Consider the following 16,348-nt stretch of genomic DNA (forward strand, 5'->3'; position numbering starts at 1 on the left):
CAATTAGTTGTAGTAGATAGTCCGCGTAGTACATCGTGCTGATCGAATAGCATCCAACAGATCTCGACACTGTACCAGGGATACTTAATCAATGACAGGGAGAAGTGCCAGTCTGAGTTGGGTAAGGAGTCAGTTGTAGTCCAAATCCAGGTAGCAACAGCCAGACTCGTAATCCTACAGAACGGCCTTTCTCATGTTGTATGTGACATATAGTGGGCCATGCAAGCGAAGATAATAATCTGGACTATCATTAACACTGTTTCCTCCAGTCACCTTAATTCACTTGAGCATCCGAAATGACATCCCGAAAGAGTGTGATTATAACAGGCATTGGCTCTGGCGTAGTCCGGACCTTTCAACAACAAGGTTCCCATATCTTTGCAACCGCTCGCAATTCACAGCTCACATAGATCGCAGGACGTGTCACCGTTCCATACGTGGGTATGTCGCTGATCTATTACGGCCCGGAAGGTGATAATAAAAGTCGTCATGATATTCGCTTTGTTACCACAACCATATATCACAGTACACTCCATATCGGGAAAATGAGCTCATTCCTCTCCGTGTCACCTTCCTCCAAGCGTGTGTTCCATGATTGTCCTGCAGTTTATTTCGGACATAATCCAACGCAGCAATGTCCGAAACACTCATCCCCTTAGGCGTTCCCAAATATCCGCAGCTTGGGCTGATCAATATGCATGCGAGCATAGGGAATTGGGCAAGCTCCCGATAGAATTCTTCCCACGTGCCCGTCGAGAGGGAAATATCCTGAAGACGTAGATATACCAAGCTATCTCTATGATCATAAATTTCCGCGAGCACTTCGTATGGGATAGTCATATAGGCAAGTGATATTCCATCCATGTTGGCGCATCTGTGTGGAAGGTAATGCATGGAGTCTTGTGTTGGGGATGGAGGATTGACAACGCTTGGTAGTCCCGTCAGGGTGACAGAGCGCAACCCGCCACCAAGATGAAGTGAATCAACTGGAAACCCATAGTGTGTACTATACTCGGTATATGGGTATCCAAACTCAATGGATAAGTGTCGCAGCTGCGATAGAAACCGTTTCAAAGCTTGATCCATCGACACTGGTGGGCGGACCACGGTGTGACTAAGATATCCCTGGCCTTTTAATTGCAGCACACTTAAATTAGGCAGCTGCGCATCTCGAAGAGATTGGAACATTGGGTCCAGCATGTCGTTTGCATTATGGCATGGGTAATTGATCGTCAGACTTTGAAGAGAAGGAAGCCTTTGGAGGTAATAGGGAAAATTCCCATGGGCGCTTTCCTTGAACAGCTCATACAAGCGATCCCCGTAGGGAAGCTCATCAAACACTATACAATAGACTGTTAATTCTCGGACGTAGAGTGAAAGGTCGCTCTGGAAGAAGGATTTCTGGTGGCCCAAACGTCGCTTTTCGAGGGTCTGTTCGTCTTCTCTCGGGTACGAGAATGTGACAATGGCATGTCGAAAGAGGATGCGAGAAGCGCTGCGATTAAATGGGATATTAACTAGACGCAGGCGCATTAATGTGTCTTTCGGATTTGATACCGAGTGACCACCCCTGGCGACGAACAATGTGATCTTGGTATATTCTTAGACAATCTGTGGCCAGCGGGCAAGACGTACGTACTCCCTACATCGTCGTATATTTCCATAGGAAGTGATCCAATGTCAGGTAGTCGCCTCTTTGTAGCCATTAGGATAGCATGAGTCGGTAATCGCTAAGCTAGGTTCTTCTACTGAGCAATATGATTGAGGTACTCGATGAGTAGGATGGATGAATGGCGGATTTCTCGGTAATCATAACTGATTCCAAAAAGGTAACGGTGCATGACATACGGCTTATCAGCCCGCTCAGAGAGTGAAAGGAATGCAAGAAAAGACAGCAAAGAAAAATGCGCTGCGCACTAGCAGGCTGAAAGCCCTTTGGTTGCTTCCTGCTACAGAAAGGCTTCGAGGAGGGTGTGGGCGGTGAGCAATAGAAAAGGTTTTACTGGCATAGGTTTAAGAGTGGGAGACATATGAGTAAAATATAAGCATTAGGGGTGGTGTGAAGGTGAGGCTATCAATGCGTCATGCGCTAATTGAGGCCGGCTACTTTGACAACAAGTGAGGTCATTCAGCTGATCCTATCCTTATGGCTGCTTTACTTCTAACTCGAAGCACCTTCACTGAGTGATGAAACCCTCCCCAGCAATGCCTGTGTGGTTCGACAAAGTATCCAGCGGGCCGTACATTAAAACTTCGAGGGAACCTTCGCCTTGACGTCCGCACCAAGGGACTCAAGATATCTTACTGTTGGACTTGCCATTGTTACGGAGACCTCATGACGATGTTCGGAAATGAGCTACTAGCAATTAAGTGATCAGTCAGTCTAACTTCCCGAATGTGAGGCAATGCACGTTTCCAAGGGCCGCTTTATTTCCATGCATCTTGCAGTCCGTGTGACCAACTCCACCGACATCTGTCGGATGGTCTATTCCAACTCCTCCATAAAATCGAAGGGTTTGACCTCCAGTATTGCGAAAATTTCATAGGTCCCTTTCTTAGTTAAGCAGCCATCGGTCTTGGCGTTAGCCTAGTCATCCCAGCTGGGCCGCAAGATGGGTCCTTGTTGGCATCCATTCTAGCCCACATCAGGGCAGGACCTAGTTAACGCACTCAAGAACTCAACCAAGGCGATGTTGACGATTCCTTCGTCACTTGTCCGCCCATAGAGTATAGCTGCTTCCTCACTCGGCGTCGGCAAGTGGTATCTGTTGGCCTAAACCACAAAAGGTAATGTCGAGGAGCTGCTTTATGTACCCTCGGTCAGGAGTTTGCTCAGATGGAATCTCAGAATTGATATAGGAAAGACACGCACAACGAGGATAAGCCGTCTTCCTATAGACGAGAAAGGAGAGTGAAGTCGTTCAAGGGGCTCTGTTCGGTGTTGGCGCACCACTCCCTCTGAAAGGGAAGGGATAGCTGGCGACGGCCGCTGCCTGTAGCTCTTGCCACCAGCGAGCACTAAAAAGTATACTCCCGGAACCTGGGATAGCTTAAGGGGTTTCCTGGGAGGAATCTGAGTTTAAGAAGGCTTTGACCCTGGTGTCATGGTTCCCTTCCAATCCCTTGGTGTAATTAATGATTACCTTGCACGAGATGACCAGGATTTAATAGAGAATATCGTAGAGCCCTTAGCAGATTTGATAATCCGACGTCACCTTCCGGGTCTCGACCTTTCCTGTGAAGCCCTTGAATATTGACGACAATGCGACTGTGTTGTAGAATATTCCTGATCATTGACTGCAATGGATCCTCTCATTAAAACCCTTTATTGCCGTCTTGGAGAGATCCTTTATAGGGACATGGTAATTACCTGTAGTATCGGTAAATTATAACTATCATTATGGAAAGTCATGCCACGAATATGTCTGCAATTCCTGCTAATCTCCACATATACGTAAGGGTAGGGAGAATCGAAGGGGAAGCTGGAAGGGATTATATAGGAGCTAATGGGTCTAGTGAAGTGTTGAGCTACGGTGAATCTGCCAACAGATTATATTCATCTCCGTGTCTGTACTCTGCTACATTCACATGGCTTCCTTGAACAGTATAAAGGGTGAAGTGGATGGAAGAAGCAGACAGAGAGTGAAGGCCTTTGGAATGAAACTCGAAGTGTCGATGCATGCAGGACCTACGAGGACGTTGAAACTAAGGGCCATACCAGGTCGCTTGAGATATGGTATGCTGACATGTGAATAGTGGTATGACCGGTATGCAGTAAGGGGGTTGAAATCTGGGCATGGTACACGATGGGCGATCAATTGGATGTGTCGGGCTAAATTATCTCGAGTAAAGCTGTCAAATAACTATTTAAGACTGGCTTTCATCACGTAGATACTGGGAAGCTGGTAGGTTTGCCTGACATTTATGTGCATATCTTGCAGGATAGTCCACGGCTAGAAGTTTCCTCACCAGCACTGGATCGGGCTAGGAAGTTGTCTCCACATCCAGAGTCGTACGCACTGTGATGCCCGTCAAGTTTAGCATGGTCTCTTCATCAACCATCTGCTTCTTGTGCTTGGCACCGTAATGGAGACTACTTGCACATTGATAGTTCTGCTGAGGAGAGACCGTGGAGGCTCGGCTGAGGAATAATCTCTTGATAAAGCTGGTGAGCGGGCGCAAGGAAGGGAGACATGCTTTATATATGTCAGACAGAAATCTTGTGGGTTGGACGCGGACAGTATATACTCACCAGAGACAACTCCGATATTGGTCTCAACAGCAGTCCATTTCGACGGGCCGACGAACACCCAAGTCTCATCGATAGATGGGACCTTGTACGCATTCAACATGATGATCAGACGAACAATCGATATAATACATATACTACGCACATCAGCCCCGAACAGACGAATGGGAATAGAGAGATAACCATAATGACTTACAAGCCTCCTAAGATGAATACCCCAGAGAGTGCTACCTTCTGCGACGCGTTTCGATGTAACTTCCAGATATACGGCATAGGAAGAAGCAACAATGCCCAGTCTGTAATAATATTTGGGACTGAGTTACCGATGAAGAATTCACTGACACTCACTCCGCAGTGAGATGGGATAGACTTGTCCCAGAAACCGTATGTGGGGACACATTGGAAAATCGTCGTGAATATCTGGAGCAACGCTCATCATGTTAGTCATGGAGAGATGCAGGAGAGGGAGACGCTTATCCGACTTACCACACCTAGTCCCCACCCAGTGACGACGAAGGCCAATACATATATGGGAATACGGATGCTGGTTGTCCCAAATATACGCCAATAAAACAGGAGAACCGAATACTTGGTAAAGCAGATCGAAAGGGTGTACAGGATCTCACAGACGAATAGATTGATCAGGAAATGATACAAGCCTGTCATGCCATAGAGGTAGATGTGGGTGCCAACTCCGCGGTAAACCCAGATGACCATGTCGATGAAGTTGCCTGTGGCAAACGTCTAGACCCTTGGTTAGCATATGGTGTGGCCACTTGGAGGCCGGGATCCATCGCGCATTTACCACGGCAATGCAAATCATATAGTCATCCCACCAGAGTCCCACTTTTGACACTACAGTCCGACAAACAAGACGGAGTGCAACCGCAGTTACCGCCAGAATATATGTCGAACAATATGCCCCATACAGCTCGGAGCGCTTGGATTCGGAAAGGTCTAAACCTGGGGGCGGGGAAAAGTCCATGATGCTTGATGAAGTGAGTAGATACCAACAGTGGGAGGGGAAGCATTTAAAATCCTTTAGGACTGGCTACAGATATCAGGAGAGATAACCTCGAAGAATGATCGACGATGATACCTGGGGGAGTATTGCCTTCTGGAGAAGCATGCGTAAGTCCGAACAGCCCCGCTAGCAGGGCAAGGGGTGTAGGAAAAGCTCTAAATTTGTTTGGCCCCCAGTTATTTGCTATCCCCCATCGACGCACACCAACAGTGGCGCTTGGCTCTGAAACGACGGGTACAAATTATGTCAAGAGCCCCCACGGCTTCTCACTTCTTCAAACCACCCGATTCTCATTCCCACACTTGCGACCTCCCATTCCCCCTGTTTTCTTTCCAAGCCTTCCGGTCTCATCAAGTGCCACAACCTGCAGTTCAACCCCAACACCCTGTTCAAAATGACAACCGTTGTTTTCGTCCCCGGGGCTTGGATTACGCCCTCTCTCTATCAACCCTTCCTTGACTCTCTCAACAAGGCTGGGTACAGCGTATCCTATGCGGACTATCCGTCTCTGGAACCTGCCGATCCTGTCAAGGCGGATTGTCAGGCAGACACTGAAGCCATTGCCAAAACGCTCCACAATTTGGTGGAGGAGGAAGCAAGGGACGTCTTGTTGGTGATGCATTCCTATGCAGGAATGCCTGGAGCGGCGGCCGCCCGTGGCCTCGCAAAATCGCAGCGGTCGAAGGAGAATAAGAAGGGCGGGGTTCTAGGCTTGATTTTTATCGCAGCCTTCGTTGTCCCCGAAGGGCTGAGCTGTGCTGGCCTGCAAGGAGGTAATCTGCCGCCTTGGATCCTTCTAGACCAGGTAATGTCACCATTTACCGTTAAACTACACTTAAACTCAGCTAATGATTTTTCATAGCCATCTGATCAGCTCAACTATCCTGACGACCCCATTGGCAACTTTGCTCCCGAAGTCGACTCAGTCCTGGTCAAGGATTTGGAGGCTCACTTGAAGCCCCATGCGACATTGGCTTTCACCTCTCCCCAGCCAGCACCCGCATGGGCCGATGAAGCATTCCAGGGGCGACTGGCCTTTATTGTGACGGCTTTGGATAAAGCAGTCCCCAAGGAGGCTCAGTATGGCATGATGGCCGCCACTGAGAAGCAGTGGGTTGTCAAGGAGATGGCTTGCAGCCACTGTGCACCGTTCGTTGCGAAGGTCGAGGAGACGGTGCAGCTGGTAGGAGAATGCGCCAAGGAGTTTGAAGCCTAGGCCGGAAATTTGGAAGACTGTTATGGCTACTAGATCCTATTTGGTAGATACATTGATTATTTCGCTAGGGTAGCAATGTCACGAGAGTCGAGTGATAACGAAATTGATCCCCATTCTATCCTCTGGCATCCATTCCACATCCTCTGGTTCCATTCCCCACTCCGCCAAGTCGACCTCCTTCACATCCAGCGACCATACCGTATTTGTCTGTTTCTGGACAAGATCCCATAGTTTTGTAAAGGTCTCCTGATTATGATAGAACATCATCCCCCATGGCCGAATATACTCGCGGGGCCGACGACGGGCCTGTTGATAGCCTACCAGCATAGTACCGGGCTTGGAGAGACTAACTATTCGTTTGCTCGCTTTCATCTGACCGTCCCAGCTGAAAAGATGCAGGAACTGAGATGCAATCACAAGATCAACGCGTCCCCTGATTTCGCTAAAGCTCTCGTCCGGCAAGGCCTGAATGTCCCCTTGGATGAACCGTGCGTGCATCCTGCCGGCATCACGGAACAATTTGTATCCTAGCGTCCATAGGCCGGGCTCGACATCGACGGCCCACATACGATCTGTGGGAACACCGTGAGCTGCGAGCAAGCGTAACCCTTGGCCTAGTCCACACCCCAAATCCAGAATCACAGACTGGGGCTCCTGCGCCTTGGACAAAAGGGAGGGAAACTGAGGGAAGTCTGCCAACCCTGGAAGGAGGAACATCCACAGCCCGATGCAAGGATATTCCCCAAGGGGCCAGGCTCTCTTGCGCTGTTATTACCTCATGAGCTGCTTTATCACACGATCTCGGCTTAATAGACTTAGAAGACGTACGATAGTGTGTAAATGGGGCGCTAGGTCCTTGTCTGCAATGCCACTCCATTCTCTGTAGACAAATCGAGAGCAAGGCTTCAGCCGCGCACCGATTTCAGCCTTGAACCAGACAGAAGTATCAATCATATTGCTGGATGGAGAGAAAGGACAAATATGCAACGAACATACGAATAGGAAGGTAAGTGAGCGCCGAAAGACAAGGACAATTAACATTGACAGGAAGATAGCGACGACGAGGAACGATCGATCGTCCGCCATACTGCTATCTACTGGCGAGTGCTAAGCTCGACCGCGGAAGTACCCGCATAAGTACTAATGCAAGCTACCAAAAAGTCACATAGTCTTGGTTGCGTGACAAGGAAAAGAAGAAACAAACAAGTTTCTAACACAGGCAATGCTGCGCCCCCTCTCCTGAGTCTCCTCGCAACGGCCCTTCCTTGTTCACCCCAGGGAGAGATCCTCCAGAGCCACCACATCACTGCCATAGATCTCCTGCATGTAATCAAGCATCTGGTCCGCGGTAAAATGGAATCCTGCCGTGCACTGCCGGACCACCGTCGTCCGTAGGCCTCGTTGGAAGGCACCCCGGACCGTGGCGTCTACGCACACGTCAGCGTACAGCCCAACAACCACCAGACGGTCCAACTTCCGTCCGACCACATATTTCTCAAACCCATTTGATAGGAAGGGGTCAAACTGTGCCTTCTTATCAAACACGCGTTCACCGGGCTGGACCTTGACTGAGCCGAAGATCTCGGCTCCCCACGTTCCCTCGATGGACCATGACTGTCGATTCTGACGCAAGTTTCGCTGGCGCCAGCTTGGTCCCTGGAATTTGTCGTCCCCTAGGAACCGCACGAATATTACCTCCACTTGCGATCGACGAGCGACATCGACCACTCGGGAGACATTTGCTGTCACTCGTTCCATAACTCCCGTGTCCTTGTACTGCGTGACAAAGTCGTTTTGAAGGTCTACGACCACGACGGCGGTGGACTCACACGAATCACCCGCAGCAACAGGGATCCCACCCGACATAGCCTGCAAGAAAATTTCCACGAATGAGGTCGTTGTGGACCAGCCCCCTTGGTCGGGAGTCGCTATTCCTTTGACCCTCATCTGCTGAAGTGCATCATCCACCCTCATTTTCATTCCATGGCAACTAGCCTGGTCTTCAAGTAGCGCCGCAGCCGCTCGGATGGTTGCCGTAGGGTTCACGATCCCCTTTCCCGTCAGATCATCGGCTGATCCATGTGCTGTCTGGTACTCAACCAAGCCTTGCACGGTCGGGTGCAGGTAAACGTTCTCTGCGTAGGTAGTCTCCTGCACGCCCAGCCCGAACCGGTCTAGAAACATGGTTTGCATGAGGTCTGCGTACTCATTGGCGGCGATCAGAAGTTGGTGCCCCTGGACCCCAAAAGCGAGCAAATCACGGTTCATGGTATCTCCCTGCACGAAACGGATCAGGATGCCATGCACACTCTGCCACTCCTGTGCCCAAGTGTGAAAAAGCCCGTCGAAGAGGTGAAACTTGTACACCAATGTGATGGCTTCGATGTTGTCGTCTGCAGTGGGTAGCAGGGTACGTGCGCGCCTCAGGGCAAATGTCACAATGCGACTGAAAACATCCTTGCTGAAACAAGCAGTGCGGTATACCGCGTCTTTGGTTGGGCTGAGTATGTTTGTCCCAGAGTAGAACCCCTGCGCCTGATCCCGCACGAGGATAATTGAGGCAGACGGACTGACGCGGAAATGCTCGATTTTCACCGCTTCTAGTTGCTCGCGGACCAGGTAGAGAGCCTGGGCGCTAACAGAGGTACGGAAAATACCACTGACTCCCTGGGAAGCGGCCTTTTCACAGAACTGGCGGTAGTGCGCAGCATCTGCAAGTGTCTCACTGGTCACTGCGTCGGTCTCGTTGATCGCGAGAAGGGAGGAGTATGAGTGGTAGATCCGGTCAGAACGAAGAAAGCGAATTGTTAGATTCGAAGCCGTCCCCAAGGACTGAAGCACAGCCTCGAAGACGCCCATGAGTTCAGGACCAGTTCCATTCCCTGTGGCAAGTCCAACTAGCAGTGTGTCACCCATAGTTTAGGATAAGTGTTCGTCCCTACTTTGTTCGGTGCCTTCAAATAATGATAATAATCTAAACTGTGAGGATGGTAGGAACAGAAGACATGAGAATAGCACCAACAAGCCCTCCATTTATGGTCACTCGCTCATCTCGCAGCGCTATCAGTGGTCCATCCAATGTTGTCGGTCAAGTTCGGCGGAAAGAGGGAAAAAAAAAAAAAGAAAAAAGAAAAAAGAGCAAACATATTGAAGCCTTGTGAGACGTGGCACCTCCCCCTAATACATTCTAGCCTACTCGATACGTGAACGCCCCTTGCCGGATCAACGCCGTATTCTAAAAGCCCATCCCATAGCACATCACTTTGGTCATCGCTGCAACAGTTGGTGACAACCTGCCTTTACCTCAGTCAGACCAACAATGGCATCACCATTGTCTTCCGGCTTTCATATTGCTGATGGAAATGGATACATGCTTGAAAGCGACTATGCCGCGGCGTGCCGGCTCAACCTCCAAGTCTACTTGTGGAAGAAGTCTTTGAAATTTACGCTGCATCCGTCGATTCCCCTATCGACCGACAGCGCTCCTCCACCTGCACTACGGATCGCCGACATTGCCACTGGCACGGCTCTCTGGCTTCTCGACCTTTCTGAAGAGCTCCCTCCGCTCTCCGTCCAACTCGACGGCTTCGACATCGACTTATCCAAAGCCCCAAACTCTAAGTGGCTCCCGACCAACATCTGCCTGGGGCAATGGAACATCTTCGACCCTGTACCGGACCATATGCTCGGTAGATATGACGTTGTCCATCTTCGACTGCTTATCCTTGTCGTGCAAGACAGTGACCCACTCCCCATCATCAGGAATGTTTACCGGATGCTGAAGCCAGGCGGCTATATACAGTGGGATGAGCTCAACTATCCAGATACACACGTTGTCAAGGTCAATTCCGGCACCAAAACACCCGCTTTTGACAAACTGCTGGAGTTCGTCTACTCAAACGGCCGACATGACTGGGTGTTGCAACTTCCTGGCATACTTTCGAACAACGGCTTCACGGAGGCCAGGCTGGAGAGCTACACCGACAGAATGGACCTTGTTATGGCTAATGGGCAGCAGCACTTGATGACAATGGCGGAGTTTATGGGAACATTGGCAAAAAGGGGCCTGCTGGAGGAGGCTCAAGACATGGAGAAGTTGCTGCGGGGCGTCTCCTACGAAGCTACGCAGGGTGTGGCTTTGGCAATGCCTAAAGTGGTATGCGTCGCGAAGAAGATCTGAGTGGTGCTTGGTTGTGGATTGTACCTAAAGAATACTCGTATTTCCGAATGATTATCAAGCAGTCAAAGTGTTCCCTTACCAATCTACCCACAATGCGGCTGTAGTTGAAGTCTGCATAAAAGCATGTTCTCGCTGCCTTAGATATACTGACCTGTGGACAGTCCTCTGCCATTACTCTGGATCTATGATGTTGTCCCGTGTTGCAGACTGTTGGTCTACGTTGACTATACACTGGTCCCAAAACATTCATTTCAAAATAGGTAACCCACCTAAACACCGATTTCCATTTCATGTCAACGTATCCAGGAGCAAATTGAGACAAAATTAGAATATCCCGAAAGAGAAAGCAAACATATAATACTATCACAAGCTCCAGCATCATGGGCGGCCAGACATTTCAAGCATATTTGTAACTTGTCCAGTTGAGCTTGCCTCATGCCAGCAAGAGTACCTCAATCATTTCCCTACATATTCAAACTTCTTTTTCTGGTGGTTGTCAACGTAAGCATATTCGGCCACGTCAAACCCCCAATCCCCGACAGCTTTTGTGCTTGCACTGCAAACATTCCTGTCTTTGGCATTGAATGCCTTGCAGTAAGGCCTACTCGCACATGTATCAGGTTCAGCTATCTATGACAATAATGAAGAATATGGAATGAAGGAAAATACGTAAGGAGACATGATATGTTCTCCACTTACCCAACGCTTGCTGCCGTTCCTGCCCTGGCTTTGAAACCGGTAATCTCAAACCAGGATCTTTCTGAGCTCTTCGAGGTCTCATTGTATGCCCGTATTCTGTTGGTGTGGTAGAATGTATGCAATGAGGTTTTCTGCTCCTCCTGCGACTTTTCCGTGACTCCGACCAGAATTGCACTAAGAAAGCGATGGCAGATGCCATTCCATTAGCACACGGGTCCGAGTCGCAACTGAAGGGTCTCGATAAACATGACATACCTTTTCCCACCATCAGCGGTTGATGCGAAAGGGAATTCCTCCGCAGATCTCCATGGTTGATGATCCGCCCAAGCACTTGTTGGTGGGCTAGTCTTTATCCCATACTTGGCTCGGTTTGCAAATGGTTGTTTCTTCGCTGCACTGCCGATCTTTACCTGTCGGTGCTTGTCGGCTGTCCCTTGACTCACCTTTTGCCTGTATACTATTCAGCGTAGCCCGGCATACCGACGTCCATTTCCTAAAAGGGGAGTTATCCCAGGCACGCTCACATTACCGCGGGCTTCCCCTTGCATAGCATGGCCCAGCAGTCCACATCATAGGTCAAGGCATCCTCTCCGCGGATCTCAAAATCTCCGCTCGGATGGTTGCCCTTTGTGCCCCCAATGTTGGAACGTGGTTCTAGGACGGAAGGGTCGATTGTCGGAAGAGCAACGGCTTGATGAAAGCTCGTACCAAAGAGGAGAGCTGCGATAACGACAGAGAAGGTGTTCTTTTTGAGCAAAGAATAGATTGCTATCTATATGAGACTGAAGATGCTCTGATAGTCGGAGGTTTTCTACCTACTTTGTCGCTGGTGATTGCTGTATATATATACATCTTCCATTTCAGGGGTATTGCTGCTCATCATGATAAATGTTTTCTATCAGCTTATCAAGTGTGCAACAACAAATGTCCTCTACGCTAGGGCTGACGCTCCTGGGACCATAGTATCATCAAAGAGAGACCTGGACATAATAAGATGTATCTGTGACGGATATTGATTCAGACCAGACCGCAATGGGGCAATTGATGTTAAAGGGTGAAGATGGGTTTCACTGGCCCCAAGTTCGTTCACATCTTGCTTGTTACCCTTGTGTAATTGTTGGTCGGAATTATTGGGGGCGGTCAATTTGACCAAAGTGATATGAGATGGTCACACCTCAGGAGCTTTTGAGATGTCTAGTAATTATAATCCCTGAGAGCTATGACGGGTGATTGGAACCCGGATAATCCTTACCGGTTAGGCAGCAAGTCCACGACTTGTCAGCCTTGTTAACCCTGTCGACTTCTTTCCTTCTTCTTTTAACTTCCATTCAACATCATATTTCCATCGCACAACACCAGTCCTGACAAAACACAATCATGTCAACATTCTTCCTCTTCTGCACTGCAGATGTACCAGCTAGCGTAGAGTATCCCATTCCAGCGTCTCCTAGTACAGTCATGCTAACGGTACTTTTCTCAAAACACAGATCCTTAACAATTTCATGGACCAATTCCGCAAGGCTTACTCCGAAGATATCACCAACATAATGTGTGTCGTGCGCTCACCGGAGCAAACATACTTTGAGGACTGGGGAACTGAGCTCCCGATTACGGACTTCTCTACTGGCTTCAAAGGCGCCACAAACACTGAGCTACGTGCTTTCACTCAAACTAAAATTGCTGAGCTTGGGGCAAGGGGAGAGGCTGGGTCTCTTGAGCCTAACTGGATCGCAGTCATGGATGAAAGGTCGCTTCGGGACGGGACAGTGGTTATGCATTTCGGTAAAGAACTGTCCACATGGGTCCAAGATCTGGAAGATGCAGAGGAACCATTCGAGATATCTGGTAACGCTGATATAGAGGGCGACGATATCTGGTGGACGTGGCGGGTACCATTCGCGGGCGCCCAGCAGGTCTACAACAGTGTTGATTGTGGCGATCCTCCCATGATTCAACTGTATCCTCGCCCAGAGTTTCTGGGTCCGGATGAGGTTGCTAATGTGGACATTATTCGGAAAATGATATATTGAGATAGATGACCTCATTCAGCACAAAATGTTTTGAGGATGTGGAGTCGCAAAATTCTGACTATACTCGTGGATAACTTGGTCTAACCATAGCATGGATAGTGTTTTTCGTGGCGTTGTTGAGGTCAACGGAGCTTGGTTCGAGCATTCCGGGGACATTATGGGTCTCTGTATCAAGCAGAGAGAATCATCATTGAACTTAAGAGTAGCTTAATACCTCCGTTAGTTAGTACCAGGTATGTCAATCCAACATACACTCGTCAATGTTTCCTTGAGAAAGCTGGCTCTATCTTGAGCGATGGTTGGATTGCTCAGTATCTATCTCTCGCTCTCCCTCTATTTTAATCCTAGCCTAGCTAGTAGCTGGAACTACGAAAGGCGCCACACTCTCTATCTTTTCACAAGTTTCATCAAACTCCCGATCTGGTTTGGAGTTGATGGTCACACCAGCTCCGGCCTGTAACCACCGCCGACTCGCATCCTGGAATATCGTACGCAGCACGAGCGTAGCATCGAACAGGTTCGACCCTCCATCCAACATAAGCACTGCACCGCAGTAAAGATCCCTCGGCTCTGGCTCAAAGGATCTCATTGCGTCCAAGTTACCTTCTCCGGTTAGTCCAGGCACGGTAATATTGGCTATGAGACCCGGCAAGGCATCCCAGCCATCGCACCCCGGCTTGAGGTGCCCACACACCCGAGAATAGAGATGCTGTACGCTTCCTCTGGGCATGACCTTCATGAAATCCTTGATCACAATTGACTCCGGTGCACACAATTTACTTAGCCGACGGATGGAGCCCTTAATGGCGATGACGTGTTCGGCAACCTCCTTACTATCATTTTGTAATTTGTTGTTAAACGGATCAAGGCTGGATTGAGGGGCGTTTGACAGTTGAGTCCCAGCAAGCGCTTCTGTATAAGCCTCTTCGCCTGTGATAGAGAGAAGCACTTCAGGACTAAAGCCGGTCGCTTGGATGCCATTGTGGTTGAATGAGAACGTGCGTGCGGGGGTGTTGGCTCGTCGACCATGCAGGAGGGTTGCTAGCATATCAACCCGGAACCCCAAAGGTACCTTCCTGGAAGGGATGGCCTTGATATATTTGCCCTCTGAAATATCCACGATGGCATTAGCTACGCGGGTCTGATATGCCTCTGCATCGACTTTCAGATTGACATTGTTGTCACAAGAAGGGAAAGCGCTGTAGTCTGACGGTTCCGCTTCCACTATGTTTTTGATATGGTCACTTGCTGTTTGTATGTCTTGCTCATCGTCGCTTGTGAGTGTGATCTTGCTCTGATTTATGGTAACCTCTATGCGAGGAACCATGAGGCTTAACATCGGCCATTGACCTGGTACGAAAGCTTGTCCTGAACATCGCGCAGAGTAGTTGAACCCCACCTGAGCAAATATCTTTCCATGACCGGAATACTCGGAGGCAAATTGTTTAACAATCTCGGTGGGTGAGCCGGTAATATTCGTTGACTCTGGCTTGTCATCATTGCCTGTCCTGGTAGCTGTTTGGCCTTGTGCATCAAGTGTCAAGGCGGCAGAGGTACCGAGCCCGATGTGCCATATATCATTGAGTTCATAGATGTAATAGCTGTCTTTCCGGTAGTGAGCAACCAGAGCGACGGTGGTTTCCAATGGACATGTAGCTCCCCTAAGGATAATCTGTTTCCGCGTGCCTGTCATGTTTAGAGGCCCCTACTGAAGGTGTTGGCAGGTGGTGCTCACACTTGGCCGGGTGAAAGTACTTTGAGTCAAATTTAATGTAATATGGGCTTAATATATGAGGGCTGTACGTATATGATGTCTGGGTGACTTCGGCTACCGAACTCTGGGGAGAAGACAATCGGTCTAGAACCGGCGGGCCCGAATATATATACACATGGTTGTACCCATTTCCGTTGTGACTCTCCTCTGGTTGTCTACTGTTCAGCACACTACCTCCCTCAGCCACGAAAACTTTGTCTAACGTCCTCAAGCGCAAAACGGGCGAGCATACAGTTTCCATCAGCCTGTGATTGCAGTCTTGATCTTTCCCTTCAAATCAGGTATCGGTTCATCATCGTCGACCTTCAGGCCTTTAATGACCCGGGCCAATGAAGCGTACACACCAATAATCATTAGGACTTCAACCACATCCCCAATAGATAACAGTTTCAAAGCATCCTCGACTGTCCCAGGCTCATTATCATAAGTCCTCAGCTGTTCTTCAATAAGGCGGAGAATCACCCGGTCCCGATCATTCCATGGCCCCCGACCCTGTATCACATCTTCGATAGAACATCCAATGGCGTCGAACTTCTCTTGTGGAAACTCAAATACCTCAGCCACAGGTTTATTAACATCAATCTCATATTTGGCCTTGAGGACTGTGCCGACCCGTAGCACTATCAACTGCCACTCATGGACTGGTATACTGCGCTGGTGTCCATCGAAACAAGCACCGAGGAGACCGCTAAAATGTGGGAAAAGCCCCTGTGAGTGGGCTAATACGAGTAGGATATTGCGTCTGAAAGGTAGCACTTTCAGCTTCTCTTGTATATGTGGTGGTGCTCTTTCGGGGTCCACGTATGGAACTAGACAGGTCTTGCGGTACGGGTCGGCGCCCGCCTCCTTTGGATTTGCGCCCGACATTTACAATGCAATCGTAGATCTTGGTCGTTGTAATGTACTTTTTCAGTGGTTAGATCTATGCCCATACAGGCATCTATGCCCGGAAGGTTCGCGGAGAATCAGAATAGTTGCTCGTACCTGACTGCAAAGTATTTATATATTCTTGATCCTCGCTTCTTTTTTGACCTCTGCACTTCGCCCAGCATGTAACAATCTAACCGTCTCAGACGTTCCAGGCTCACAGTAGGAACAGTGATACTGTCGACGGCTAATTCTTATATTTGTTGACAAGAATGTGCCGACCCAGAAAATGTACCGTAAATCATGTGC

General features: G+C 49.1%; 10 protein-coding genes across 10 annotated transcripts; 3 read left to right on the forward strand and 7 right to left on the reverse strand.

The window, feature by feature from the left end:
- Positions 1-445: 445 nt before the first annotated feature.
- On the reverse strand, positions 446-1,663 carry ASPBRDRAFT_678695 (uncharacterized protein). The gene has a single exon (XM_067628969.1). The coding sequence runs from the start codon at positions 1,531-1,533 to the stop codon at positions 505-507; it is 1,029 nt and encodes a 342-aa protein (XP_067477334.1). The 5' UTR covers positions 1,534-1,663; the 3' UTR covers positions 446-504.
- A 1,867-nt stretch (positions 1,664-3,530) lies between these two features.
- ASPBRDRAFT_45416 (putative integral membrane protein) lies at positions 3,531-5,351 on the reverse strand. The gene is made up of 5 exons (XM_067625396.1): positions 5,055-5,351; positions 4,736-4,993; positions 4,446-4,669; positions 4,253-4,386; positions 3,531-4,196 (listed from the first exon to the last, which is right to left on the reverse strand). Exons 1-5 carry the CDS (start codon positions 5,232-5,234, stop codon positions 3,985-3,987), a joined length of 1,008 nt encoding a protein of 335 aa, XP_067477335.1. The 5' UTR covers positions 5,235-5,351; the 3' UTR covers positions 3,531-3,984.
- On the forward strand, positions 5,273-6,489 carry ASPBRDRAFT_181694 (alpha/beta hydrolase; the record flags this gene model as incomplete). The annotated part of the gene is made up of 3 exons (XM_067619956.1): positions 5,273-5,380; positions 5,450-6,078; positions 6,136-6,489. The coding sequence occupies exons 2-3, from the start codon at positions 5,668-5,670 to the stop codon at positions 6,487-6,489; spliced, it is 765 nt and encodes a 254-aa protein (XP_067477336.1). The 5' UTR covers positions 5,273-5,380; positions 5,450-5,667.
- Positions 6,490-6,567: 78 nt separating this feature from the next.
- On the reverse strand, positions 6,568-7,443 carry ASPBRDRAFT_56812 (class I SAM-dependent methyltransferase; the record flags this gene model as incomplete). Its single annotated transcript, XM_067627634.1, has 2 exons — positions 6,568-7,254; positions 7,318-7,443. 2 exons carry the CDS (start codon positions 7,441-7,443, stop codon positions 6,568-6,570), a joined length of 813 nt encoding a protein of 270 aa, XP_067477337.1.
- Positions 7,444-7,758: 315 nt separating this feature from the next.
- ASPBRDRAFT_129917 (isochorismatase family hydrolase) lies at positions 7,759-9,405 on the reverse strand (the record flags this gene model as incomplete). The annotated part of the gene is made up of 1 exon (XM_067618176.1): positions 7,759-9,405. The coding sequence occupies one exon, from the start codon at positions 9,403-9,405 to the stop codon at positions 7,759-7,761; it is 1,647 nt and encodes a 548-aa protein (XP_067477338.1).
- A 148-nt stretch (positions 9,406-9,553) lies between these two features.
- ASPBRDRAFT_45420 (uncharacterized protein) lies at positions 9,554-10,793 on the forward strand. The gene has a single exon (XM_067625397.1). It carries the CDS (start codon positions 9,809-9,811, stop codon positions 10,667-10,669), a length of 861 nt encoding a protein of 286 aa, XP_067477339.1. The 5' UTR covers positions 9,554-9,808; the 3' UTR covers positions 10,670-10,793.
- A 115-nt stretch (positions 10,794-10,908) lies between these two features.
- ASPBRDRAFT_76683 (uncharacterized protein) lies at positions 10,909-12,623 on the reverse strand. The gene is made up of 5 exons (XM_067629326.1): positions 12,188-12,623; positions 11,893-12,022; positions 11,624-11,818; positions 11,369-11,542; positions 10,909-11,270 (listed from the first exon to the last, which is right to left on the reverse strand). Exons 1-5 carry the CDS (start codon positions 12,249-12,251, stop codon positions 11,126-11,128), a joined length of 708 nt encoding a protein of 235 aa, XP_067477340.1. The 5' UTR covers positions 12,252-12,623; the 3' UTR covers positions 10,909-11,125.
- Positions 12,613-13,677, forward strand: ASPBRDRAFT_181708 (uncharacterized protein). Its single transcript, XM_067619957.1, has 2 exons — positions 12,613-12,790; positions 12,856-13,677. Exons 1-2 carry the CDS (start codon positions 12,746-12,748, stop codon positions 13,396-13,398), a joined length of 588 nt encoding a protein of 195 aa, XP_067477341.1. The 5' UTR covers positions 12,613-12,745; the 3' UTR covers positions 13,399-13,677.
- A 70-nt stretch (positions 13,678-13,747) lies between these two features.
- On the reverse strand, positions 13,748-15,091 carry ASPBRDRAFT_56817 (putative salicylate synthetase; the record flags this gene model as incomplete). The annotated part of the gene is made up of 1 exon (XM_067627635.1): positions 13,748-15,091. One exon carries the CDS (start codon positions 15,089-15,091, stop codon positions 13,748-13,750), a length of 1,344 nt encoding a protein of 447 aa, XP_067477342.1.
- Positions 15,092-15,412: 321 nt separating this feature from the next.
- Positions 15,413-16,039, reverse strand: ASPBRDRAFT_31971 (uncharacterized protein; the record flags this gene model as incomplete). Its single annotated transcript, XM_067622964.1, has 1 exon — positions 15,413-16,039. One exon carries the CDS (start codon positions 16,037-16,039, stop codon positions 15,413-15,415), a length of 627 nt encoding a protein of 208 aa, XP_067477343.1.
- Positions 16,040-16,348: the final 309 nt, after the last annotated feature.

Source organism: Aspergillus brasiliensis (assembly GCF_001889945.1).
Source record: "Aspergillus brasiliensis CBS 101740 unplaced genomic scaffold ASPBRscaffold_9, whole genome shotgun sequence".
Taxonomy (NCBI): domain Eukaryota; kingdom Fungi; phylum Ascomycota; class Eurotiomycetes; order Eurotiales; family Aspergillaceae; genus Aspergillus; species Aspergillus brasiliensis.

Coding starts and splice junctions, on each gene's coding strand:
- ASPBRDRAFT_678695 (XM_067628969.1), bottom strand. CDS start 1,533: ATGCGCCTGCGTCTAGTTAATATCCCATTTAATCGCAGCGCTTCTCGC.
- ASPBRDRAFT_45416 (XM_067625396.1), bottom strand. CDS start 5,234: ATGGACTTTTCCCCGCCCCCAGGTTTAGACCTTTCCGAATCCAAGCGC. Junction 4,994..5,054: donor ATATGATTTGCATTGCCGTG/GTAAATGCGCGA, acceptor CCAAGGGTCTAG/ACGTTTGCCACAGGCAACTT. Junction 4,197..4,252: donor CAATATCGGAGTTGTCTCTG/GTGAGTATATAC, acceptor ACATATATAAAG/CATGTCTCCCTTCCTTGCGC.
- ASPBRDRAFT_45420 (XM_067625397.1), top strand. CDS start 9,809: ATGGCATCACCATTGTCTTCCGGCTTTCATATTGCTGATGGAAATGGA.
- ASPBRDRAFT_76683 (XM_067629326.1), bottom strand. CDS start 12,251: ATGATGAGCAGCAATACCCCTGAAATGGAAGATGTATATATATACAGC. Junction 12,023..12,187: donor CAGCAATCACCAGCGACAAA/GTAGGTAGAAAA, acceptor CTTCCGTCCTAG/AACCACGTTCCAACATTGGG. Junction 11,819..11,892: donor AAGGGGAAGCCCGCGGTAAT/GTGAGCGTGCCT, acceptor AATAGTATACAG/GCAAAAGGTGAGTCAAGGGA.
- ASPBRDRAFT_181708 (XM_067619957.1), top strand. CDS start 12,746: ATGTCAACATTCTTCCTCTTCTGCACTGCAGATGTACCAGCTAGC. Junction 12,791..12,855: donor CTGCAGATGTACCAGCTAGC/GTAGAGTATCCC, acceptor CTCAAAACACAG/ATCCTTAACAATTTCATGGA.